Genomic DNA, 27,253 nt, shown 5'->3' with positions numbered 1-27,253 from the left:
TCTCCTCCCGGGGCCACAAGCCCCTTCTCCCTGTCCCTGCAAACAGGCCAAGAGATGGGCTGTACATACTTTCACCCCACTCACCCTTGCAGACAGGGAAGCAGATAGAGCAGATGACCCAGAATGAGAGTACAATAAAATCAGTCCACAGTTGACTGGCCCCATTGAAGAGAGGTGAGCACTAGTGGTCAGAAGGGCTTATATTTGAGGATGGAAGACAAAGGACTGGGGACCAGCGTAGCCAGCATGAAATGGGAAATGTGGAAGCAAAGGGTGGGGGTGCCAATCCTGGTGCATTTCTGGCCAATAAGCAAGGCAGGAGCAGTAGCTTTTTGAAACTGCCACAGGCCTGGTCCCCCGCAACCCCACCCCCAGGTTCGTGCCACCTGCCTTCAGCCAGGTTGTGCGTGGACTTGGTTAATTTCCTGAAAACATGATGATGCCATTCATTCTTTTTGCAGGAGCCCTGAAGCTTTAGGCAGGTGAAGACTCAAGGCATCTCACTCCCCTGAGCTCTCATTCACATTTGAGACATTGTCATTGCTATTCTATATTGGCATCCTACCGAGGGAATTGTCATTAATCTGATGTTTCATCCTATGCTAGACCAAAAAATTCAGAATGTTTAAATGGGAGAGGATGACAGCTCTGCTCTCATCTTTTCTGGGTCAGTGGACTATTTAATAAGGTTTCAGCTTCATCCCTATCATTGCAATAATAACTGCGTCTACACACTTTGAGCTCAAGGCTCCAGCAGGAGAAAGGAGATTCTATCAGACTAATATTACAGCTCTTCCTCTGCCACACATCTGTATTTCTTTCCTGAATTCAGATTGATTTTTGCAGGGCATTTCATGCTCCAGAGCATTAAAGCTGAGTTTTCTGCCATGAGCCCAATAAAGTTTAAGATTGGGTTCAACACAGTTGAGCTCCTCAAGATATAAGACCCACAGTGCACGTGGTTGAGTCCTCGTTTCGCTCACCTGAGGTCAACAAAGATGAACTGAATGCTGACTAGGAGACCAGCATTTTGTTCATGCCAACTGGGAGATGCGATTAGAATAGGGGTCAGCCTGTGGGGCCAGGACTTTCTAGGTGGGGAAGCTTTGGAGCTCTGACTGGTGGCATCAGAGGGAGTCACCCAGAAGAGAGAGAAGGAAGATGAGGTCTCCATCTATGAGTACTCCTGAGTACAGCTTGCCCATCTGTCTCAGGCAGAGCTCCCAGAGAAACAGAGCCAATATATATATGTAACTGGCTCACATGATTGCAGAGGTGGGCAAGGCCTCCCATCTGCAGGGTTAGTCCTCAAGCTGGACAGCCAGGAGAGCCAGTGGTATAGTTACCATCCACAAGTCAGCAGGCTCAAGACCCAGGAAAAGGTGATATTTCAGTTCAAGTTCGAAGGCAGTCAAGCCGGAAACAGTTCTCTCTTAAAAAGGGAGCAGCCTTCTTTCTGTATTCGGGCCTCCAACTGATTGGAAGAGGCTCACCCACACTGGGGAGGGCAATCTGATTTGCTCAGTCCACCGATTCAAATGTTACTGTCATCCAAAAACATCTTCATGTGCACACTCAGAATATTTTACCAAATATTTGGGCATTCTGTGGCCCAGTCAAGTTGACCCATAAAAGTAACCATTTCAGGCCCTAAACCCAATGAATAGTGTCCTTATAAGAGACAGAACAGGACACACAGAGACACAGGGGAGAGAAGGCCGTGAAGAGAGAGGCAGGGAGTGCCGTGATGCAGCCCACAAACCAGCCATCACTGGAGCCACCGGAAGCTGGAAGAGACAAGGAAGGAGGGTTCCTTGTCTCCCTCAGCCTGGTCCTGCTGATACCCATTGCTGCCGCTGGAGGTCCTGCTCTTGGCTTTTTCTTGTTAAAGGATGGTTTGCAGGTGTCCAGTGTTAGAGAGACTCCTGTCTGCCACCTGACAACAGAGCAATCCGTGCCCAGTTCTGGCAGGACCCAGGAGCCAGGGACCCTGTTTGCCTTAGGAAGGCCGACACTTAGAGAGATTTACTCCTTTCTCCCCACTTAAGGACACAAATCCCTGGGAACCAGTGTGGCCACTCGTCAGCCTCAGGTTGATGAAATGAGGCTGCGGGAAGCAGAGACCACATAGGATATGAATCCCCTTCTCAAGTTGTTGGTCAGAGTTTGCAGCCACCCCTCCACCCACCACCGTCACCTCCCACCCTGCACCTCTACCTCCCACTTCACCCTCCACCCACCTCCCACCCTCCACCTCTACTTCCCTCCCCTCTGCCCTCTACCTCCCACCCCTCCACCTCCACCTCCCACTGTACCCTCCACCCTGCACCCTCTATCCCCCCCCTCAGTGTCCTTCCCTTCTCTCCATGCTCACTCACTCCTCTTGGCTCACTGAAACCCCTCCTAGTACCCTCCCTGCCTTCTTCCTTTCCCCTTTCTGCTCTACACACTACCCAGCAGGGTCCTTTTTCAAATGCTAAGCAGACCAGTCCGGACTGTGTTAGAAATTCTCCAGTGCCTTCTCCTGGGGTCCAAACAAAGAGCCCAAGCTCCAGTGGCCCTGTACCTCATAACCTGCTGCTTCTGCCTCCTGATTTAGCCTGGTGTCCCCACCCCCAGCAGCGCGTCCCTCATCACCCCCCACCACCGACAACTTGAGAAGGGGATTCATATCCTATGTGGTCTCTGCTTCCCGCAGCCTCATTTCATCAACCTGAGGCTGACGAGTGGCCACACTGGTTCCCAGGGATCTGTGTGTCCTTAGGGGGGAGAAAGGAGTAAATCTCTCCATCCTCCACCACGCCTACTGCTCATGGGGCTCCAGGCATCTTCCAGCCTGCCCAGAGCCCCCTGCCCCTTCTGCTTCCCGTTTGCTCTCAGCTGCAGGAAGTCTCTGAGTACAGCTTGCCCATCTGTCTCAGGCAGGGCTCCCAGAGAAACAGAGCCAATGTATACATGTAACTGGCTCACATGATGGCAGAGGTGGGCAAGGCCTCTGAGTTGTCCCCCCTCCTAAGGGGTTGTGAGCCCCCCACGCACACTCATAGCCCCTTGGCCCCCCACTGGCTGTCTGCACCTTCATGTTGATGGTACTGATTGGGCTGCCCTGCCTGCCCAGCCAGGCTTGATTCTAGGGGGTTGCAGGGTTGCTGGACTTCTGTATGGTGTGATGTGTCCAGAAGTACTTTCAAATTTAAAAATATCTGATGCTAATGCCTAAAATTTCACCATTAAAATTCATATTTTTTTATTGAAGCAAACAGTTCTCAAATTTAAAATAGCATCCAAAAGGGTAAAACATTGAGAGCTTACCTTCATGGGATTTCGCTTCTCAGATTGCATTCTGGGCTGACAGAATAAATTAGAGACGTGGTTCCCAACCTCAGATCCACGAACCCCCTTTCCAGTGTGTGTCCTATCACACCACCGACCAAATGCCTCCTTGCTATTTTTCTTTGTTGATTTCTTTGTCTTTCACTTAATACATTTATATTTTAAAAGACTTTATATAAGTATTTTAAATAACCAATATTACTAGCTTTTAATATAAGGGTAACTGGAAAGAAAAATCAATGAAAACAAAATAGAATTATAAAATTCAGGTTAGATCAGGAGCCCGCCAAGAGTCTGAGCTGAGTCCTGCTCTCTCTGTATTAAAAGGGTGGGGGTATTAGGAAGTGCTAGAGAGATACTAAAGGCATAGGGGTGCCAGGTTGAGTGTTGCTTCTTGACATGATCAGGAGAATCTAAAGAGCTGAAATGTCTGTCAGGGTCCTGTCCACATAGCTCTCAAACTAATCAGGGTGGCCACTGGGGGTGGCACACCCTTTGTGAAACACTGGCTGAGTGGAAATGGAACACAAGCAAGGAAGAAATTGGTGAGGAGGGAAGTAGAACCAGAGGTCATCGTGATGGTTCTCAAACTTGAGGGGGCATATCCACACCAACAGAGCAGATCACTAGCCAGGTCCCCAGAGATCCAGATTTCCTGTGTCTGGGTTGGGGCCCCAGAGGGTACATGTGTAATCAGCATGCCTGCAGCTGGTCGGTGGAGGCTTCTTTGAGAAACACTGGTCCAGCAGGTGGGGCTGTGACTAGGAGTGTTTGTGGAGCCCCATCCCAAAGCCCCAGGCTTCATTTCTGTCTCTGGCCCTCCCTGGCATGGGCCCTCAACACCCTCATGCCCTTCCCCAAGTGGAAGAAGCTTCGCATGCAAAAGTGTGACAGTTCTGCCCTACCGCTGGGAGATCTGGGAGAGGGCAGATGACATGCTCTGTGCAGCCAGGTAAAACCACTGGGCAGCTCTGGGCTATGCTGATAGACCTCAAAGAGATTGAGGGGTCAATGTCAAGGTCAGTAAGAAGGGAGCACCAAGAGGAAGAAACTTCTGGATTTAGTCCTGAAACAAGCTCCCTCCTCCCCGTTTTGCTGGTCATTGATAACCATCAGCCTAAGAGCAACCAGTTATTGGGATATTCTGATGTTCCTTATGAGATAATTTGGCAGGGCTGGTTTCAAACCAGTCTGTGGCATTAGCTTCTCTGCTAGCCCTGACTGCCCCCCCGACCCTCTGTTCCGCATCTTCCCAGACATTTCACCCTGGCCCCCTTGAACTCCACTCCTCGGTGCACGGTTGTCTCTGACATCCTCATCCTTATGCTGACTACACACTCCCTTCCTAACTTTGGGGAACCTGGCTTTTCCTGGACCCTTATTCTTCTCACTGTCCAGAATAGGCAGCTCATACCGTCCTTTTTGTACCCCAATCCCCAGAGGGCTCTCTCCTCTTCACATAATCCCATGAGAAGGTGTTGTGGACTGAATTGTGTTCTGTTCCCTCCAAACTTCTTATGTGGAAGCTCTAACCCCAACATCTTGGAATGTGACTATATATGGAGATCAGGCCTTTACAGAGCTGATTACGGTAAAATGGGATCTTTGGACTGGGCTTTAATCCAATCTAACTGGTGTCCTTATGAGAACAGGATATTTAAACACAGACATACACAGGGGGGTGACTGTGTGAGGACACAGCAAGAAAATGGCCGCTTACGTGCCAAGGAGGGAGGCCTCAAGGGAAACCAATCTGCCGATACCTTGATCTTGGACTTCTAGCCTCCATGACCATGAGGACATAAATTTCTGTTGTTAAGCCCCTCAGTCTGTGATGGTATGTTGTGGCGGCCCGAGCTGACCAAGGCAGAAGGCCGTGGCCCCTTGGAGGCATCCTTGGGGCCTCAGGCAAGCATAACCCCTACATCCCAGCCCCACCTAAGGCCAGCTGCCCAAGGTCATTTCCTCCAAGGAGGCAGGACACGTGAGGAAACTTTCTGATCATCTTGGAGATGAGTCCAATGCTGGGAGCCACTCAGTGCACATTCCGGGAGCTGATGGCCTTAGCACCACTGGAAATACAACTGGAACCACCATCATCCCTGCTGCATGTCATGTCCCAGCTGCATGCTCACGGTGAGGCTGCCTGAGTCAGAGGCCCACATTCCTGGGCCCAGGGCATCTACTAAGCCCATTTCTCATTCTTTAAGGACAATTTGGATATGTTTATTATTCTGGTGAAGCCACCCTGGACCAGACATGTCCTCCAGCTGGCCACGAGCTATTTCATTGTCTCTTCCCTCAGCAAACAAAACAGAAAATGGAATGGGGTGGGCTGCGTCTGAGCCAGCCTGACTCTGTGGCCATACACCACCGGCCTATATGTCTAATCCAGGTCCTCCTGGCCCCTTACCAAAGCTCTCCAGTACTACACAAGAAAACACAGAAGGCCAAACTTCTGCATTGAAATTATACTATGAAGTTTAAGGATGTTCCTCTGAAGACATATGGTGGTTGTACTGATGCTTTGTCTAATTGTGTGAACAGATATTGTAGAGAAAGCCTCATGTCTAAGGTGAGGGCAACTTAGGCAAGAATCCTGTCCCAGCCACTCACTACCTTGAGCCAGCAACTTCTCACCAAGCCTCATTATCATTTGGGAAGCAGGAAGTGCAATTCCTACCTCACAGTCGGACCAGCATTGACTGAGAACCTATGACGTGCAGGTGCCTTTACCCAGGGACAGCTGAGCCACACAGGGCACCACACTCAGTAGTGCCTAGGCTTGGTTTAACACTCTCCTGTAGCCACCTTGAAATTCTTGCTAAGATTTGAACAAGAGGCCTCACATGTTGATTTTGCACTGGACCCCACCAATTATGTAGTTAGTCCTGCTTTTACCTCTAATCATGTAATCCTTACAACATCTTGCAAGGTGGAACTTAGCGTCTTCATGGTAAAGAACTTGAGACTTGGAGAAGTTCAGAAACCTGCTCAATAGTCCAACAGCATGTTGGCAGCATCACCATAACCTTCATTATCTCTGGTAGCCTGCTCATGGTCCACAGCTCAGCATCATCACCATCACCATCACCATCGTCACCGTCATCATCATCATTACCATCATCAACAATCATCACCATCAGCATCACCACCATCAGCATCATCAGCACCATCATCATCATCACCATCACCATCAGCATTCCTACTGGCATGTAATTTCCATGAGAGTAAAAACTTACCTGAGTTTTGTCCATTTTCGTCCAAGCGGAGAACAGCACCTGGCACACAGTCAGCTCTGAACACATTGTGCAGTAAGTGCGAGCAATCAGTAATTTCTCAAGACTCCATCACCAGGAACTGTGCTGTCACTTTAGGTCCTTTATCTTAATCTTTACACCTATCCCTAAAGGAAGGACAAATGTCCCCATCTGATGGATGAGGAAACTAAGACTTAGAGAGTTTAAGTCCTCAAATTACACTGCTCATTAGTGGCAGAGCCAGGCTTTGAACCCATATCTCTCTGATGCTATTGGAGGGAGCAGTTGCCCACGGTATCCTGGGCCAATGGGATCACAGCGAACAGCAGCCTTGTCACCTGTACCATAAGCTCAATAACAATCCCCACACCCCCATGGGGTTTTAGACTAAATGAGATGAGTGTGTGTGCAGCATCTTGTTTGGCATAGCAGGTAAAAGGTGGTCAATATCTGTTAGATGCTGCCCACCCTTGACTCCTGCACCCTTCCCACCATCCTACATAGGACTCTTACCTGCCCTGCCCAGAGGTATAGATTTCAGGAAATGGCACATGGATTATTTGTAGTACAATTCTTTTTCCTGAAAATTGCTCTGCCCCTGCCTGCCACCACCTTGTGTCTCCCCCATGTCCTTGGGACCTTGTTAATATGGTTACTGGCACAGGTTCTGGGAACAGGTGCCTAGGTTTGAATCAGGGGGCTAATGGATAGATGATAGATAGATGATAGATAGATAGATAGATAGATAGATAGATAGATAGATAGATAGATAGATAGACAGATAGATAGATTGATTGATTGATATGTATATATGTATTTTAAGGAATTGGTTCACACAACTGTAAGAAGTACAAGTCCAAAATCAGCAGGATGAAGAGTTGTAATTCAAATTTGAAAACTGTCTGTCATGAATTTTTTTTTTTTTTTTTTTTTTTTGCTGGGGGAAGTCAGACTTTGTTCTAATCGGACCTTTAACTGGTTGGATGGTTTTCTTATTTCTAAATTTAGCATTTAAAATCTTTGATATATTGATATGTCAGTATATCAAATGTATATTGATAACCCTCACCATGATGATGGTGGTGATGGTGGTGATGGTGATGGTGATGATGGTGATGGTGGTGATGGTGATGGTGATGATGGTGATGGTGGTGATGGTGATGATGGTGATGGTGATGGTGGTGATGGTGATGGTGATGATGGTGATGGTGGTGATGGTGATGGTGATGATGGTGATGGTGGTGATGGTGATGATGGTGATGGTGATGGTGGTGATGGTGATGGTGATGATGGTGATGGTGATGGTGGTGATGGTGATGGTGGTGATGGTGATGATGGTGATGGTGGTGATGGTGATGATGGTGATGGTGATGGTGGTGATGGTGATGGTGATGATGGTGATGGTGGTGATGGTGATGATGGTGATGGTGGTGATGGTGATGATGGTGATGGTGATGGTGGTGATGGTGATGGTGATGATGGTGGTGATGCTGACGTTGGTGATGGTGATGGTGGTGATGGTGATGGTGGTGATGGTGATGGTGATGATGGTGATGGTGGTGATGGTGATGGTGATGATGATGGTGATGCTGACGGTGGTGATGGTGATGGTGGTGATGGTGATGGTGATGATGGTGGTGATGCTGACGGTGGTGATGGTGATGATGGTGATGATGATGATGGTGACGATGATGATATTGGTGCCCAGCTTGGGCTAATTCTTTTGTATATATTGTGGCGTTTTTAATCCTCACAACAATCCCAAGAGGGACATGATGATTGTCGCACTCTGCAGAAGAGAACACTGAGGCTCAGAGAGTTAAGAGCCCCGGAGCCAGTTTGTTTCAGGTCGATGTAAGGTGCCTTCCAGTGGTGGCAGACTAGGACTCTGTGACTCTTACACATTTTGGCAGCATGCCCCGTTGGGCAAAATACTCACAGAGAGACTGGGCCCTAAAAATAACAACTCTTGAAATACTAATTCCCTGTAATGCTCCATGTATATGCTACTTTCTAACCAAGTCTCCCACAGTCCTAGTAGAATCAGGGAAAGGAAATCCCTCCTTCTTTGTTTCGACCCTGGGCCCTGCCCTCCCCTGCAGATGAGTGGGTGGGTGGTTGGGTATCAGTGGTGTTTGATTGTTTCCTTTGCCAGTGGATCAGCACCTGCCTGGCGGGTTGCTTTGGAGCCCCTGGAAATCAGCCCACTGTCACTCCTGCATCCCTGCCTTGAGCCCAGGCAGTCCTCCCCAGCCCCCACCTCATCAATCAAACTGAACATGCCTGCTCCGAGGGAGCCCGCAGGGCTCAGCAGCTGTAACACCAGCATCCTAACTGGTCCCCAAAGGAATCAGAGCCCACCACTGGGGCCTGTATTTTGTGAAGCTACCCCTACACACCAGGGGTTTAAGACTGAGAGTTCCCAAAAAAATCCTCCCCTGAACACATACTCCCCTTGTGAGCCAACTCAGATATCTGGGCTGCTCCTTCAGCAGAGCAGGGCTTTCAAACCCTAGGAGGCATCAGAATCCCACTGGGGCCTGTCCCCAAAATGCAGGTTCCCAGGCCTCCCCCACAGAAGCTGAGGCTGTGACTGGTCTGGGGTGGGGATGGGTTGCTGCATACTAAGGACCCTGGTTCCCAAAGTTGTAAGACTAAGGACCGACCCTGAGAAACAATGAAGAGGCATCTGCAGAGACGGGCAGTCTGGAGTGGTAGGCCTTTCATCCACTCAACTACCCAAACAGCTATGTACCGAGCGGGTTTCTTGTGGTAGACACTGTTCTAGGTGCATGAGGGAAAACATCCCTGCTGTCCTGGGGTTTACACCCGAACCAGGAAAGGCAAACCAAGAGTAACATGGTGTGAAAAATGTTGAGTGGTGGCTAGGTGAAAAAGAATAAAGGAGGGTGAGCAGTAGGGGGAGCTGGGGGGTGGTCCATGGAGGAGCAGGGAGGTCACAGGCTATGGGGGACAGCAAGGCCATGGTCCATTGGGACCTTGCTGGGCAGGCAGCTCTCCTGGCCACGCACAGGGAGCAAAGGGAGGGGCTCCTAAGTGGCCTTGCTGCAGGGGACTCTGGAGAGGGCCTGTGAGCTGAGAGTGTCCCCTCCAGCTTCCGTGATGGGAAGCACGAAGAGAGCCGGGGGCACCTAGGTTGGAGATGCACTCGTATTGGTGGTGGGTGTGAGAAACAGTGGAGTCAGTGGTGGCTTCAGGGCAGGAAGTGTTAGGGGTTTAAAGAGAAACCATATAACATGATCCCTGAAGAGCAAGAGGGACAAAACGGGGGGGATGTCGTCAGGGGACAGGGGTCCACATGAAGGTGATTCAAAGCCGAACTCAGCTTCTGGTTGCACGTTTCTGGAGCCGCGTTCAGCTAGGTGGTGCAGGAGTGCACCATCAGAGAGCAGAATGTAACCAGAGTCTGGGTTTGGCCTGATGCATCAGGGTCAGGAGCTGAAGGTTGGCGGCAGCGGGCAGGAGGGCGATGCTGTAGATGAGGACAGTGGACTTTGGGCTGTGAGAGCTGGTAACACCGAGCCTGGCAGGCAAACAGCGAGGAGGCAGTGAGACCATTGGGTTGTGGATGTGGTGGGTGGAAGAGCTGTAGGAGGCAGGAACAGGGGACAGGGGTGTGCTACTGGAAGGTGGCCATGGGTGGCTTGAGAGTGCAGTGCCTGAGAGGTCAGGGGACAATAAGTCCTGGGGAGGGACTGCGGGGTGAGGGGTGGAGGCAGAGTGAATACCGAGATCTTTGCGAAAGAGAAGGTCAGGGACTGAAGAGGCTGGGTGCCCAGGCACGTGGCTGTTGCATCACCAGGACTCACATCTGGGGTGCACTGCAGGGAGGCAGAGAACCAGGGACTGAGTGCTGTTGGCTTGGTGAGACCTTCCCAGGTGTCTCTGTAGGGTCCTAGAGCAGGGAAGGGAGGAGACAGTGTAGTCCGATGGCCCCATCTTCAAAGGTGGCGGAGTTGAGGTGGAAGGTGGGAACAGGGGCAATCTGGAGCAAGGGGACACCTGCCCTCCTCTGGCCTAGAGCTCTGAGGGGTGATGGGAAGGCGCCCGCTAGAGAGGATTGGGGTGGGGGCAGTGTCCTCCGCGGATAGCCCATGGGGTTACAGCAAGCTCAAAGGAGGAGCTGAGCTGTGAGTTCCAGGAAGGATAGTGCAGGGTGCTGGGAGCAGGGCAGGTGAGGGAAGAAGTGGGGACTGAGGATGTGTTTCCAGCGGGGCTTGCACTCCAGAGGATGAGGCATGGCTGGGATCCCGTGCCCAGCATCCAAGGAAGAGCGGGCTGGTAGATCCGTCCCTGCGGTCCCAAGGCAGGACGCCGTGAGGAGAGCGTGGAGAGTGCAAGGACGGCGTTTTTTCCAGGGGTTCTGGGGCTCCCTCTCTACTCCTACAGAGGGGCTCATTCCATCAGGGGAGGGGGACTTTCCCAGAGGCTGGCCATATTCTGGGAAAGTTACCAAATGTTATTAGGTTCAAGATTCTTCAACTGGAACGTGGAGATAATGACCCTGATCCCAGGGCTGTTGTGAAGACAAGTGGGGAGGTGCAGTTGTCCTCGAGGATCCCCAGGCCTTTTTGTCACACTCAAAGTAAAGAAAGAAGCTTCTGGTCCCCAGTCCCCGGCCCCCGAAGCCTCAATCAGATCATCACACACGTGGATGCTGATTGTGGTCACTGCCGTGACAGGGATGTGCAGGACCGGGATGATGCTCTGTTGTCTGCCTTCTCAAGGGACCTGCTCCCAACCATCCCTCTCAAAACAGTACCCTCCGCCGCTCTCCCGTGATTGTCCCCCAGTGCATGGTGTGCATCTCTGTCTCTGCCTGTGTACCTCCTTCCCGCTAGAATGTAAGCGTTGTTTTATCGACTCCAGATACCCTGTTTTGTTTGCTGCCGTACCCACAGCACCAGGACCACTGCCGGCAGAGGGAGGTGTCAATAAATGTGCCCTGAATACCCAAAAGATCTCACATCAGGTGTGAGCCCCGAGCCCTGCCCACTATGTGGCGGTAAACTGGTCTGGAGGGACGAGTTCATAGGAAGAGCAGTGGACGCAGGAAAAACAGGTTCTTGGCGGCACAGAGAGCATGGAGATAGATCAACCCTGACCTGAGCCCATCGAAAGGCACATATTTGTGATTTAGAGCAAGTAGCTGAACTTCTCAGTTATTCATAATAAACACAATTATTTCTTAGGTCTGTTTTAGCTCTAAAATACCTTTGTCTTTGTCAGTGACTCAGATAAAATCCACGCTATTAAGTTTATGACAGTTGGGGAAACAAAGTTCAAATCCCAGTCCTGGTGCCCCTTTACGGGGGCACCCAAGGAAGTTACCTTCTCTTCTGAATGTTAGTGTTTTTGTCTGGAAGGCAACAGGGTCATTCCTGACGGTGGCCCAGCCTCGCCTTGTCCCCGCGCTGCTGCATTCAGCGGATGTACGACTAAGTCCTCATACGGACATGAACTCTCTCCAGCATTTGCCTCAGAAAGGAATTCTGGGATTACGAACGTAGGGCCCATCGTCTGAACATCTTACCAGAAGAGGAAAGAATCGGGTGCCACGGGGGGACCAAGGGGCTCCTGAAGATTCACAGCGCTGCTCACACCCAGCCACTCAGGACCCAGTAGGATTACTGAATCCGGGAGAATACAAAACTAAATCATCGTGACAATTTACAAGCTGCCAGAAGTGAGTGAAATAAAATGAGAGCAAGGCCATGGTCTCTGGGGAAGCTGAGTCCTGGAGGATCCCCGCCTAGACCAGGACCCTAAGTGCCAAGCCGGGACCTGACCCTAACTGGGCCTGTGCACCCGGGCCCCTAGACACCCCTGCACTCAAATATTAGAGTTCTGACCAGTGTTCTCCCAGTGCCTCCTGATGAGCTTATAGATTTAGTAACTTAATCAACGGTGGTGCCAGGGCTGCGAGTCTAGCTGTGGGTCCATGATTCAGAGCCCACTGGGAGAGAAAAGCCTCAATCAGATCATCACACACGTGGATGCTGACTGTGGTCACTGCTGTGACGGTGACGTGCAGGACCAGGATGATGCTGGACTGTGACCTGGTCCACGGAGGGCTTCTTGGTGGGAGTGATGGCGAGCAAGAACTCACGGAGGCTGGGGAGCGCTCCAGGCACGGGAGGCTGCACAGACACAAGGACTGTGATGGAGGGGAGGCCCGTGCAGGTAGGCCAAGTGGCTCTGCCCCAGCCTCTCTACCCCACCCAGAACACGGAAGAGAAAGAGCCCAAGATGGGTGTCAGCGGAGCTGGGTTCAAATCCCCCTGCTACTTTTAACTGTAACTATGCAGGAGTCGCTTTGCTTCCGTTCCTTTGCTCGTGAAAGGAAGATGAGGCCGGTTCTTGGCGCTGTCGGGAGGATTAAATGAATTGCAGGTGGGAAGGGGTTTCATGAACTGTAAAACTGCACACACGTGAGAGGTGGTCCTAATTGTGTTGGTCAGCTCTTCTGTCTTCCTGTCTACCACATCCTGTTTCCTCTAAACTCCGTGCAAAGTAGGAATGGGTCGGGCCGGGAAAAATAATCACCATTTATTGAGCACCTCCTGTGTGCTAGGAACTGAGCCAGGTTCTCTACATACATGATTTCATTTTATCCCCGTTTTACAGATAGGGAAAACTGAGACCCAAGCAGTCATAGAGTAGGGATTTAAACCACTGGCCATGGGTGAAGGATTCAAAGTTTTCTCCAGCATCACAGGATGTCTGGGCAAGCATCCTGTTCTTCTACACACTTTTCTTGATCTCCATATGCCATGCAACGGCTCTTGCCTTGAGTTTGCTCTCTGGCTCTGGCGGAGAAGGCTGACTCACGGACACACCACGGCAATTCAGGTTTCTAGGAGCAACTAGAAGTGATAACCTCGAGTTGGGTGGGTCTCCGAGGGCTTCACGGACCCTTCCTGACCTGACTGGGAAGGTGACCCCCTCACTGCATCTCAGATAGCACGTTGGGTATGTCGTCAGGCTCACCTGTCCGCAAATGAATTAATTGAACCCAGTGCATCCTTGAAGATGTTTGTGAATCCTGAAAGCTTCAAAATCTCCATGAGACATACTTGGATAATTAACTGAATGCAATTACCTTAGTAACCAAGTTTACACCCTGGCCCCGTGGAGAAGCACAGCTCTTCAACTGGATTAATCAATGTGAACCATGCTGATGTTTGTTCTTTGCAGGATTAAAGGAAAACGAACAATCCCCGAGCGTGGCTTGACTGGATGCTCGTTCTCTTCCAGATAATAGGAGGAATATGCCTGGAGGCACAGGATGGGGTCTTAGCTAGATGCAAGGCAGAACTACCTTCTTAGGCTGTGCGTACATTTGCAGAATGCTTTCATGCCCTTAAACCAAGATGTGGGTCTCTAACTGGTATGTCCTGGCTCTACCATGGATTGACTCTGTGACCTCACTGCCCTCAGCCTCAGTTTTACTGACCAAGAACGGGGATAATAATACTGCCCACCTATATGAGTTTTGGGGGGCTGCCATTGCAAAATACCACAGACTGGGTGGCTTAAAAAAGATAAATTTACTTCCTCACAGTCCTGGAGGCTGGAAATCTGAGACCAAGGTGTCAGCAGGGTTGGTTCCCCTGAGGCCTCTCTCTGTGGCGTGTAGGTGTTCGTCTTCTCCCCATGTCCTCATAGGGTCATTCCTCTGTGCCTGTCTGTAGCCTAATCTCTTCTTCTTATGAAGACTCCAGTTAAATTGGTTGAGGGCCCACCCTAATGACCTGGTTTTACTTTGTACTTCTTTACAGACCCCGTCTCCAAATATAGTCACATTCTGAGGTCCCGGGTTAGGACTCCAATGCATGAATTTGCAGGGGAACACGATGCAGACTGGACCATGGACCCCCAACAATGCCACATCCTAATCCCCCAAACCTTGTGAACGTGATGCTTTTATACAGCAAAAGGAACTTGCATGCGTGATTAAGTTAAGGATCATGAAATGGGAAAATAATCCCGGATCATCTAGGCGGGTCCAAGATGACACCACAGTTGTCCTTATAAGGAGGCAGGAGGGTCAGAGTCAGGAGTAGGAAATGTGAGGACAGAACCAAGAGGTTGAGGGGAGGTAAGACAGGGCCACCAGTCGAGAAACGTGGGTGCCTCCAGAAGCCGAAAGGCAGAGAAACAGATTCCCCCCTGGAGCTTCCAGAAGGAACACACCTTATTGACACCTGATTTTAGCCTCCGAAGACTCATTTTGGACTTCTGACCTCCAGAACTGTACGAGAAAAAAATCTATTTTGTTTTAGGTCACTAGGTTTGCGGTAACTTGTTAGAGCAGCCCCAGGAAGCGAACGCAGGTTTATGAGGATAAATGAAGCTCCCATGCACCTGGCTCCCGGGTGACCTTGGCTTGTGGCAGCCCCACCCCGGGCTTCACCTCTGTCTTCACATGGCCTTCTCTGTTTGCCTCTGTGTCTTTTCCTCTCCTTATAAGAGCACCAGTTGTTGGGTTTAGGGCTCACCTGGTAAACCAGTACAACTTCATCTTAATTACCTTTGCAGAGACACTATTTCCAAATGACATCCGTTCACGGGTGCTGGGTAGACACGAATTTGGGGGACACTATTTGAGCCGCTACTACTCCAGGAGGAGGTTACAGTTGAACCTGTCCTAAAACCTGCAGCTTCGGGGGCAGGTGGTAGTGGGGAGGGCACGCCACTGAGAGCCGAGGTGGGGGGAAGGCCCCGGGGCGGCCTGCTCTGCTGGGCTTTCTAAACACACATCCACAAATGGTCATGGGCCTGTGAGCGCCGTGCCCCGCTCTGCATTGCGTCCTTAGGACTTTTCTAGGGGGAGAATGTCTCCTCTTCCCGTGCTGAGTACCAGGGGGTCCTTGGCTGTTTAATGCCCCCAGCTGATGGGTTTACAAGTTGACAACCACATCTCAGTGTTCACTTTTTATTTTTGAGATTGTGGTAGAGCCGGCCAGAGGCACTGTGGGTAGCAGAGGGCCATTAAGGGGATTTATGTGAGAAGGGACAGTCAGATTCATGCTTTGCAAAGCCATTTGGGTCATATTAAAAAAGAAATACGACCTTGTGTGTGGGTGTTGTAATAAAGAAACATATCCTGAAATACGGATAATGTAATCGTATTTATCAAATCGGATACTTATTAGGCGCATGCTCCTCCAGCTATGACTGCCTACTTTAGATTCCGGGAACTCACGCATTTTTCCCTTGAGATTTTTTTTTTTTTCTCCCAGGCAGAGAACATTGATCTAGAGACAGGGCCCCACGAGAATTGGGTCTTGTCTGCCAAGACGTGAGCTCTGACCCCCTGTAATTGTTCTTTGTTCATCGGTAGGATGGGAGCAGTGTCAGAACTAAGTGAAGTGACGTAGGAAGCGCTGTGTTTGTACCTGATGGCAGCCACCGTCCGTGTTAAATCCATGTAGTGTGCGAGAAGTTGCCCCTGGCTCACGATGAGCGCTCAGTACAGGTTATCTGTTAATATGACCGGTACTGCTGTTAACATTAGTGAGTCGTGTTGGGGGCTGGGGTTTGTCCATGGTCCCCACCTTCAGCAGGAAGCAGGAGAGAGGGGAGAGAAAGAAGTAAGATTTGAGTAGCAACGATGTACACTTTCAACGTTGTTTCCCAGTTTCTAGAACAGTCCATGCCGGTATGGTGAAATCCAAAATAGGAGAACCATGGCCAATAGCTTCCTGTCCCACGTCAGCTTGCTGGTAGATGGGTGCAAGGCCCCGCTCAAGCTGGCTAAGACGGAGGTCAGCAGCCTAGGTGACTTCCTACCAATCCCCGCAGAGCCCCACAAATGCCTCTACACCCTCCCTCAGGGACCGTCGCGTTAGCCCAGCCTCACACTGATGTGTCTGCATCTCCCTCTGTTAGCAATGAGCACGGCTCCCATGCACCTGGCCCTGTGCTGGTTGCTCCCCTAAATCCTCACCGAAATCAAGCGGGGTCACTGGTGTTCAGCCAGACCGAAGGAAACCCAAGAATTCCCCGAGGTCTAACCACCTCAAGTTGGCTTTTCCATCAAATAATGCCCTTCACAAGTGGCCTCAACCCACCTCCACAAACACATCTCTGACCACAGCCTCTGCCGACCACCCCGGCAAGCCTGTTTTCCCTCTGCCCAGAGCTGCGCTGATGCTCTCCGGGCCGTTCCTTGGTGAACAGTGGGGAGCCACCGAAGTTTCTGGATCAGACGACTGGCTCATTGAATTTGTGTATTAAAACACACTAGAGTGCCTGGGTGACTCAGTCAGTTAAGCATCTGCCTTCCACTCGGGTCATGATCTCAGGGTCCTGGGATCGAGTCCTGCGTCTGGCTCCTGGGATCGAGTCCTGCGTCCGGCTCCAAGCTGAGCAGGGAGCCTGCTTCTCCCTCTCCCTCTGCCCCTCCCCCCACTCATGTTCTCTCTCTCTTGCTCTCTTTCTTGCTCTAAACAAAATACAATAAAAACACAATAAAGGTGAGTTCCTGAAACAGGATGTACACGAGGTGCTTTAACAACGTGCAGAATAAACATGACTGATGCCAACCAATCCTCGCTCTAACTTTGTGCAGTGCACATCCTCCAATGAGGAGTGAGGAACCAGAACCCCGCTGGGTGGCGAGCCAGGGCCCTGGGGCCAGCAAGAGACGGGCTCAGGATGCGGCTTTTCCCACCTCCGCCTGCTGCCTCTGTGCATGCCAACCGCGTGTTTCTCCCTCCGATGGTAAAATACCCACAGCTTTCATTCCACAAAAGTGGCTCTTCTCCAGTTTTTGTCTTTATTGCTGCGCACAGCTGCCGATGGAGGATGCCTACCAAAGGACGCACACAGAGGTGTCCTCACCGCCCTCCCTTGCAGCGGGGATCAGAGCCACGTCTGTGCTGTTTTTTAAAATAGCCCAGCTGACATTTTATGTTTTGTTTTATTTGGGGGCTGGAAAATAATTCAAGAGCAAGAACCGGGTTTTATAGCCTCGCCTGCATATTTTCCATCAAAGTACCAGTCTGCGCAGCTCTGAAATTATGGGCCTGTCCTCAGAAAACACCGTCACAGCCTTCCATCCACGCAGAGCTCTTAATGTGCCTTCCAAACGCATGAGCCCATTTGGAACAGGATGACGCGCTAGCACTGAGATACCATCGAGGAGAAAAATAGAGCTGGAGGGAACGGCCCTGAAACCCGCGACCCCGCGGCCCTGATAAGATGCTCTGCCCATAAAATGCTATTCTTATTAAATCCCAAGTGACTCAGGCTCTCTGACTCCTCTGTGCTGCTTTGCTGGAGTCTGCCTGGTGAGTCTCCTATGAAAGGGAAGAAGGGAGACAGGGAGAGGGGAGTGAGAACGAAGAGAGGGAGGGGGAGGGAAGGGGGCAAGAGCAAAGCCCCAAGGGGCACCTTTAGCATCCAGCCGTAGTCCTTGCAAGCGTTTTGGGGTTCATGCTTCCTAGGCCACAGCCACCTCCTCCCTGCTCCCCACACCCCAAACAAGGTCCTGCCAGGCCTTACGGGATTGCTTTCGAATAAAATAAAAAATCAGAGAGGGAGACAAAGCTTAAGAGCCTCTTAACTCTAGGGAGCAAACTGAGGGTGGCAGGAGGGGAGGGGGTGGGGGGGAGGGGGTGACTGGGGGATGGGCATGAAGGAGGGCACGTGAGGGGATGAGCGCTGGGTGTTACGTGCAACTGATGAGTCACTGACCTCTACCTCTGAAACCAATAACACTCTATATGTTAATTAATTGAATTAATTAAATTTAATTTAATTAAAAAAATTTTTTGCTGCTGTGTTTGCATTCTTGACAAGTACTTATTTCCCCTTTTCTTTAGACCCCTCCTGGGAGGCACTCTGCACAGGGACCAAGTGGTTGCTGGTTTGATACACAAACCTTTAACTCTGGGGTCTTCTGCCCTTTGTTTTAATTTTGTTGAGTTCTCAAGCCCATCCTCCCCATGGGAACTCCGCGAATCATCTCTGTTCACTGTGGATGTTTTGTGAATTCAACAGCTGCAGGGGCCCATTTGCTTAATGCTCGTCACGAATCATGGCTCAAAAAGTCCCCATGAAAATAAAAGTTTAAATATATAGTTTGAGTGTTTCTTTCATCCCCAAAGCCATAGACATTGTATCGCATCATTACAAACAACCATGGTGCGTTTTCAGGTAGAATTACTATTTGATAAACTCAGGAGCAAACGCTTTTTAGTTCGAAGCAAGGTGTCATTAGTCTCAGAAGATTTGACATTTATTATAAATGAATGAGTGGGGTTTGCCTTTCTCAAGTCTATGGTTTTAATAAAGAGCTTTGGAAAGTGAGTGCATGTTGATGATAGTAAATCAGGGCTGAAGATGTCAATTGAGTTTCTCGAATGCTGTTTTTGTGTTTTGGGGTTTTTTTTTTTTTTACATTCATTCTTCCATCCTCCCTCATTCATGTTTCCTGTGTGTTGACAAAAGCTCTACATCCTCAACCAAATTCTATCCAGGCTCTTGTGGGTTCTTTTGCAACTAGGCCTCAACTTTTGGGCTTTGCTGTTCATGCCTGCGTTGTCCAGTCTTAGCGAGGACCTGTGACTTCGGTTTAGTGAGAACCGCCCCCCTCCGTATCTGGTCAGGTCCTCATCCCCCAGGTGATGTCCAGTGCCCCAGCCTGCCTTCAGCAAGAATCCTATGGGGTGACTTTCGCCAGAACCCCCCTCTCCAGATGTTTCCAGTTAGTAACTTTGCATCCACGACCCCCACCTGCCCTGGGCTGTAAATTCCCACTCGTCCAAATTGTGTTTAGAATTGAGGCCATTTTCCCCCTACTGAAATTGTCCGGAGTACAATGTCTTCTTACACTTGGACTGCTGTCCCCCTCTGATTGTTTTCTGACAGTGTCTAAAAGTGACAGGCATCGTGCTAGGCACGTGGAGCAGAGGTGAAGAAAGCAAGCCCTGTGTTGAATAAGCACAACTTGGAGCCGGAAGCCCTTTGCTCTAATGGCGATGTAGAGTGGAACTTTCCAGAAACTCCCCAGCCCCTGCCCTAAGAAAAAGGATCAGCAACCTTTCTCCCAGAAGAACCAGATAATAAATACTTCAGGCTCTGAGGGCCCCATGAGTCTCTGTTGTACATCCTTTTGTTTTTGCTTTTTGTGTGTGTCTTATTTTGTTTCCACAACTCCTTAAAGTTATACAAGCCCTTCCTAGCTCACAGACACTGAAAAAAACTGGCTGAGGGCTGGGTGAGGCTGATCTCGGACCCGGACAAATTGCCAAGCCTTCCCGGAACCTCCTCCCTGTATCTGTAGAGCAGAGAGCTTAATCCTGGGGAGGTTTCCTTAGCAAGGTGGGGGGGCTCCGTTATATCAGGGGGAGGGGGGAAGAATCTCTATCTGCTGGCAGAGACCAGGTGCTCAATGAGCAGACTCGTGGAAGTCTCAAAACCAGAAATTGTTAAGAATATTCGGGAAGAAAGTATTCACAATCGACTTGCGGTTCTGCAAAACAAGGAAGCAAGAACACAGGCTCTCTGTTATCCTAATTACTTCCCTGCTCCCTATCTGAGCCTCATGCTGAGGGAGAGACAGGCACTCTGGATGTTGTCAGGCATTTGTCCCCAAGCTTCATGTTTGTCGTGTGCTCTTCAATAGGAATCACGTTGTCAGCCTATTTGTTTTCTCTTACAGAGACATCAAGCCAGACAACATCTTGCTGGATGAACATGGTAAGCCTGTTATGCATGCTTTACAGAGACTCTTTCAGCAGGCAGTTTGAGGCTCTGGGAGACTGGGGTCCTGGGGAGTTGGATTTGAGGGTTGATTAGAAAGCCTTTTTTTGTTTAATTCTGGTGGACGCACATCTGTGTAATTTCTGGTCTGTGTCCAGCACAGTGAGTCATGCCCAATGTATTGGAAGGTTTTGTGGCTAAAGGCAGAGCTGCTCATGTCCCGGTGTGGGGATGACGGGGCAGAGGTGGGAATGTGAGGTAGGGCTGTGGAGTTCCTCTACCTGTGGACCCATGGCTTCAGAAAAGTCACTTACCTCTCTGAGCCTCAGTGTCATCTTCTGTGAAACATAAACTGGTGTCCACCTTCCCGATTATCATGGGGATCAAATGGCATCGTGTATGCCTGGCAAGCCAGGAATCAGTAATCAATAATCCACGAAGCCTTCCGTCCCCCAGCTTCTCAAGCCTTCATGTGCATACACACCCTGATTCAGTAGGTCTGAGGTGGGGCCTAGATTCTGCATCTCTAACAGCTCCCAGGTGAAGCCAACGCTTCTGGTCAATGGACCACACTTTGAGAAGCAAGGCTCCATGCCCAACTTTGGTCTCATTAGAATCTCCTGGGGGACTTGGTAAGAATCCAAGGCCGTTCCCTGTCTTGCTTTAGCAAGACTGGGCCTCTGTGTTTTGGCTCACTCCCAGGGATGTGATGCCCATCACCATAGGTCTAGGGCACGGCCCAACAGTGCACAGCCCAGCTGATCGGACAGCCTAGGGCAAGTTTGCAGTTTAACCATCACAACAGCCTTGAACACTAAATTCAGTGACGTTGCTTTGGGGGCCTCATCCCCAAGGGCTTTCAGGAGGATGGGATGGAGTGAGCAGCTGAGGAGTTTCCTGGGGGAGCTGCTGCATCGTGCAGGGATGAGTCTGCAGCCTCTTCTATATGCCTCCTCTGAGCCTCCCTCCCCGACCCCAGCAGCTGCAGGCTGTGGCTCCTTCTAGAAGCCCCTCTAGGACCCCGTATGTGTCCCCGGTGTGTCTCGGGGAATCCTACCTCATTGTGTAAGCTCCTCAGTATTGGGAGGTGGGGTGGGAGTGGTGGAACCTGGGCTCGAATGTCCTGCCAGAAGCTGAAACCAGCCTGGGTGCTTTGGGGCAGCAGATTGAAATTCCTCCAGAATGGAAGGTCAACGGTGACCTCAAGATGCCAGGAGAACTGGGTATAGCTGGGGATGCAAATCAAGGCCCCCGTTAGCATGTATAAGTCAGGATCCCCAGATGTGGTGCTCAGCTGACCCCCCAACCGTCTGTGTGTCTTTGGGCAAGTCACGTCACCCCTCTGAGTTTGGGCCTTCGAAGCAGTAAAAGAGAAGCCATGGGGCCTTGCAGGTGTGGTGCAGGTATAAGACAAGACAGTGAAGGTATAAGAAAGACAACCCAGCACAACATCAGGGCATAAAAAGTGCTCAGAAGCAGTGAGAAGGGGCCCAGGCTGGGTTACGCAGGACAGATAGCAGGGCTGTCCTGGAAATCAGGGGTCTGGACTACGGGTCCTGTCCCAACAACTGACAGAGACCTTTGGGTAAAGACCTTCTAGGGCCCTGAGTATCTTTCAGAAGTAAAATTAAGGTGGGAACACAACTCAGTAGGAATAATTCAGCCATTTCATCTATGAGGAAATGAGCCCCGGGCCCATGTGACTCCCTAGTTCACGGCTGGTCGTCCCAGCCCCTGGCCACAGGGCTCCTGAGGCCGCCGCACGCAAGGGCACTGGCAGGCAGGCTTCCCTGTGTTTCCTCATTCCTGAGCTCTGGATCTCCATCCATCCCTCCCCTTCCACACTCAGTCTCACCTCTCAGCCCCTTTCCACTTTCCTTCCAGACCTCCCCCCAACTCTCTGAGAGCCCTATCCTCCGCCCCTCCCACATGACTCTCACAGTGTCCCGACCCTGCCTCTGGCTTTGCAGCATCCACACACTTCCCCAAGGGCCTGTGGACCCGCCCTCCTCACTCTTCTCTAAGCTCCTATTTCATCGGGCTGTCTCTTCTAGTGTTGCGACACGGCACTGAAACTCTATTTCATACTAAAGAGTGAATGACTCATTCACCATCCCCAACTTTAACATTCCATGAGTACCTTTTCAGGCAGTGCAGAAGGGAAATTTAGGAGCAGGGAATTCTCCATAGAACACACAAGTCTTCTCCCCAAGAGGCTTTGACCATGGTCCTCTTCCTGATTTATATCATGAGCCACTCGTCAGCTTTTTTCTTTCTTAGTCATTTTTGCCTTTTTTACCTTGGGCTATATTGAGGTGTGATTGGCAAATAAAAATTGTATATACTAGGTTGTACAATGTGATATTTTAAAGGTGAACATGATTTAATGTATGTATGTGTACATTTTGAAATTATTACCTCAATCACATTAATTAGCAATCCATCACCTCACATAGTTACCTTTTCATTTTGTGTATGGTGGGAACACTTAAGATTTACCTTCTTAGCAAATTTCAAAAATATAATACAGTATTACTAACTATAGTCTCCGTGACAAACATTAGATCCCCTTAACCTTTTGTTAATTGCGTTACAAAAAGTACAAAACAGATGCTATGTGTTGCTATTTAAAGAGGTTTTTTTTTAAGATTTTATGTATTTATTTGAGAGACAGAGAGTGAGAGAGAGAGACCACTAGCGGGGGGGGGGGCGGGTAGGGGAGAGGGAGACACAGACTCCCCACTGAGCAGGGAGCCCAATGCGGGACTCCATCCCAGGACCCTGAGATCATGACCTGAGCTGAAAAGGCAGATGCTTAACCCACGGAGCCACCCAGGCATGCTGCTACTTAAAGAGTTTAATCATGGATCTCATTGACTGTTTTCCCTGAGAACAAGTTGGTTGGCTGTTTATAATAAACATAATTAAATAAATGCATTAATATTTTAGTAATAACGTTCAAGTTCTGCTGGTTACACAAAATCCAAGGCTTTCCTACAAGCTTTTCTGCTCCCCCTCCCTCCGTGTCTGCTGTGCTTTCTGTTCCTTCAGTCTGGGTTTTGTCTTCTCGAACAAGCACTGTAATTCTCTTCTGAGATGTGGGGTATTCTTGACCAGCAGCTAAAGCAGAGAAAGACCATCCCTGGAGTAAAATGAAGTTGAAGGAAGAAAGAGCATCTTAGGGAAGCGTGGGGAGAGGGTTGAGTATAGGTTAGGGCTGAGGGCACACAGCTCAAGGAGATGGGGATTTAAAGCTGCAAAGGGAAGAAGATGCAGGGTTTGGAGCAGCTGAGAAGGAAGTGGGGGGCAGCCACCCAGGCACCTCAGTGGGCAGGGCTGTTTCTGAGTCTGAGGGACCAACAGCAGTGTCATTATTTAGAGGGGGTCCCAAGAGTTTAAGGACAGAGTGCAGGAGTGGGGTTTAAATTCTGGGTGTCCTTGGAAGGATTGTAATGTGGTTCTTTTCAGAAGGCTGCAAGAGGAGAAGTTTCTGCTGCAACACAATGCCAGAAGGGAGTCTTAAAGCCCTAATGACCCGGCTCTGGGAGTCCCTGACTCCCAGAAATAGCGTCCCCATCTCAGTTTCCTAGGGCTGCTGTAACAAAGTCCCACAGGTTGAGAGGCTCAAACAACAGAAATGTATTGTCTCATGGTGCAGACCCACGCCCCCTAGGAGGAGCCAGGGACAGGTCTGTTCCAGTTCTCTCTGCTAGCTTGGGGCAGTCGCTCGGCTGGAGCAGGATAATTCCAGACTTCACATGGTGTTTCCCCAGGTGCATGTCTGTGTCTAAATGTCTCCTTTACATAAGAACACCAGTCTTACTGGATTAGGGCCCCCCCCCCCAGTATGAAATCATCTTAACCAATTACATCTGCAGTGACCCTACCTGTATGAAGTCACATTCTGAGATCATGGGAGTTAGTAATCAACATATGAATGGGGCAGGGAGGCGGGGAACACAGTTCGACCTATCACAGCCCCATCTTCCCCATATGGGATTTGAACAAATAAAAAATAAAACAAGGAGGTGGCAGACAGGGGACAACATATCACCTTCATTGCTGCTCAAAGCTGGCATTTGTGTGAGTCAAAAGGCTCTTCCTACTCCATAACCCCAGAGAGAGGAAGACTCACCTCCCACGTCCAACCCCAGCTGGGTAAGTGATCGCTCGAATGCGACCAAGAACTCGGAAGGTCAGGGGTCCCTCAGCTACCCAGGCAGAGCTAAACTATGTAAGGCTAGTTTGTCCATCCCAAAATGACCCTTCACATAATCTCTGGGCAGTGAGGAAGGGGTGGAGAAGGGCCAAGAATCTACTGATGTGAATCCTTCTTTGTGAAATTGTGAGTTTCTATTGTCTCCACTGACACTGGGTCCAAATTCCTGCTCTGCCTGAAAATGATCATCTTAATCACTCCGTTTCCTGAACAGTGTTCGATAACCAGGCTGGAGGCACAAGGGTCCTGGCCCCAGGCTTCAGGGTGCACATCTCTCTGGAGGGGAGGCTCACATCCTGGACTGACTGGGAGGGTGAGCTCTAGGGAAAGCAGTGACCTGGCCATCCCCTGGGCTGGAGTGGAGGCAGTTCCACATCCCTTGTGCATGTGCCAGTGTGGGCGGCAGGGCACCCAAGAGAAAGCAGCTTGATGAAGAAGGGAGGTGGTAGGCCTTGTGGTCAAACCTGCCTGGGGCTTGGATTCTGGCTCAAGGACCTTGGGCTGGACAGTCACTTCCTAGCTGCTCACACCAGTGACGAGGCCACCTTAACAAATGTCCAGCCTCGGCAAAGACCCCTCTCTACCCAGCTTGTCCATCCTTTGGCTCCGTCCCAAACAGACAGACTCTGCTTTACTTCCACCTTGCAAACCTCTCCTGAGTGTCTCTTGTTGGCAGACCATAAATCTCATCGAGAACCCTAGCTGCAAGAGAGTCAGGAAATGTGTTCCCCACCCCACCCCGCCCCCACCCCCGGCCCTTGTGATACAGGGAGTAGCAAAGAAAGGAGTGGAATGTGGTGAACATAGCACAGTGTATAAGCTTGTTGAACCACTATGTTGTATAACTGAAACTAATGTAACATTGTGTGTTAACGATAGGAAGGAAGGGAGGGAGGGAGAAAGAGAAAGAGAGGGAAAGAGAAGAAAGAGAGGAAGGAAAAACAGAGAGGAAAGAAGGAAGGAGGGAGGGAGGGAAAGAAGACGGAAGAAAGAGAGAGAAAGAGAGTCAGGATGCTAAGTGTCAGGAGATCGTCTCCAGCCTGGTCCTACTGAGTTGTACAGAGCAGATCACAGCTGGGAAAGCGCTTTGAAAACCTCTCTACAAATGGTATTCACTGTGATTCACTCATGTAATTGCATAAAATCATATGCCCAACACAGCGTGGAAGGAGAGTGGATTGGTCATGTGGCCTTGGCCATAAGGCAGGGACTAACCCAGGAACCTAGTGGCTGGAGAGAAAACAGGGAAACAGAACTGTTGAGAACTGTTCCCACAGAAGACTTGGATGAGGTGGATTCCCCGAGGCAGCAGATGAGCCAGCCGCAAATCCTGCAGAGTGCTTTATGAAGTCACAATCAGATGGTTTCATGGCCCTGGATACCCACCGCATGACCAAGACACGGGAGGAGGCCAATCCAAATGGAACAGAAGAAAGCCAAGGGGCCATTTCTTCTTATCAGGCAGACATGCTCCGAAACAGTTCAGTCTTCCTGCTGCTGTCACCCGATGAAGCCTGGATAAGCTTGTGCTCTGGGATTTGATTTGGTTTCTTTTTCTTTTTCTTTCTTTCTTTTTTCTGTTGTCCTGCAATAAGTTCACTCTGACGTCCATGAAGATTAGTGGGAGGGGAGAGTGCCTGGGGTGTGTGATCCCGAGTGGAAGATCAGGGCCAGCGTGACATCACACTGACATCTCAGAAGTGGGGTAATTACCAGCGGGAGCCTGGAGCCTGCCATGGGTCTCATCGACCCTGGTTTCTTCCCCAGGGGGCTTCCAGCTGCTTCTTTGGGGCAGCACCACTCTGGCCTCCACTTAGGCATGACGTGGTCCCTGTAAACCAGCGAAGGTGGGGACAGATGTTCATGAGAGACTTGACTCCAAATTCAAGTCTGATGAAAGGGAAACGGGCAGGGAATAATGCGGGAGGTGATCTTCTCTTGTAGACCGACTGCCTTCCATTTGCATTCCCGGTCTACCACCCCCTAGTGGCACTACCCCAGCACCCACTCCCAGGAGTTCACAGGGAGGCATGACAGTGTGTCCAAGTGTGGCGTCCAGAGGACAGATCCAGAAAGAATTCACTCTGCTCCAATATGCGGCCTGTCATTCCGCGCTGACTGGCCCCTCCGAGCAGACCCCGTCTTCTCCCAGGTGTGGGCTTGTAGGTCTCAGTGACATGAGCGCACTGCCCTCATGCATCTGGTCAATACCCTTGTGGGGGGACTTCATTACAGGGGCTGAGAGCGGAGAAGGGGAGGCAAGGGGCATGGTGGACCAGAAATTGATATTTGTGCAATGTAGCTGCAGAGGAAGGAAATGAAAATGCAGCGAAATCCAAGAAGGCTTTGTGTGCCTTCCCCAGTAACGTTTCGGGGAGGTGCCAGAGCCAGCCTGGCTCAATGGCACTGGTGGCACCGAGGTGACTCGGGGTGGTGGCAAGGCAATTATGGCGCCAGGGAACGACTGTGGATGGGTCCTCAGCACCAGGGAATCCCCACCATCCCCAGCCCCTCAGTCCATGACACAGATCCTGGCATTGCGGTTTCAAGCCCCTCCCCAGATTCGCGCAGACCGGCCACGCTCCATAAATAGTCCCTGCATGAAGAAATGGGCGAGAGTCCTTGAAAGTCACATGGCTGTCAAGTATTTTTATACTCCGAAAATAGCCCTGGTTACAACTCCTCATAGCGCCAACCCTGCCACTAG

General features: G+C 50.4%; 1 protein-coding gene across 4 annotated transcripts in view; it reads left to right on the top strand.

Annotated features, from left to right (window-relative positions):
- The window catches only part of STK32B (serine/threonine kinase 32B), a 409,845-nt gene that overhangs the window by 308,492 nt on the left and 74,100 nt on the right, over positions 1-27,253 (top strand). For all 4 annotated transcript variants that reach the window (XM_027597377.2, XM_027597375.2, XM_027597376.2 and 1 more), the window contains exon 5: positions 20,287-20,324. In XM_027597377.2, the coding sequence (XP_027453178.1) occupies positions 20,287-20,324 (38 nt within the window). The remainder of the gene's footprint in view (positions 1-20,286; positions 20,325-27,253) is intronic.

Source organism: Zalophus californianus, chromosome 2 (genome assembly GCF_009762305.2).
Source record: "Zalophus californianus isolate mZalCal1 chromosome 2, mZalCal1.pri.v2, whole genome shotgun sequence".
NCBI classification, from domain to species: Eukaryota; Metazoa; Chordata; class Mammalia; order Carnivora; family Otariidae; genus Zalophus; species Zalophus californianus.
This window is presented reverse-complemented; position numbering and strand designations above follow the sequence as displayed.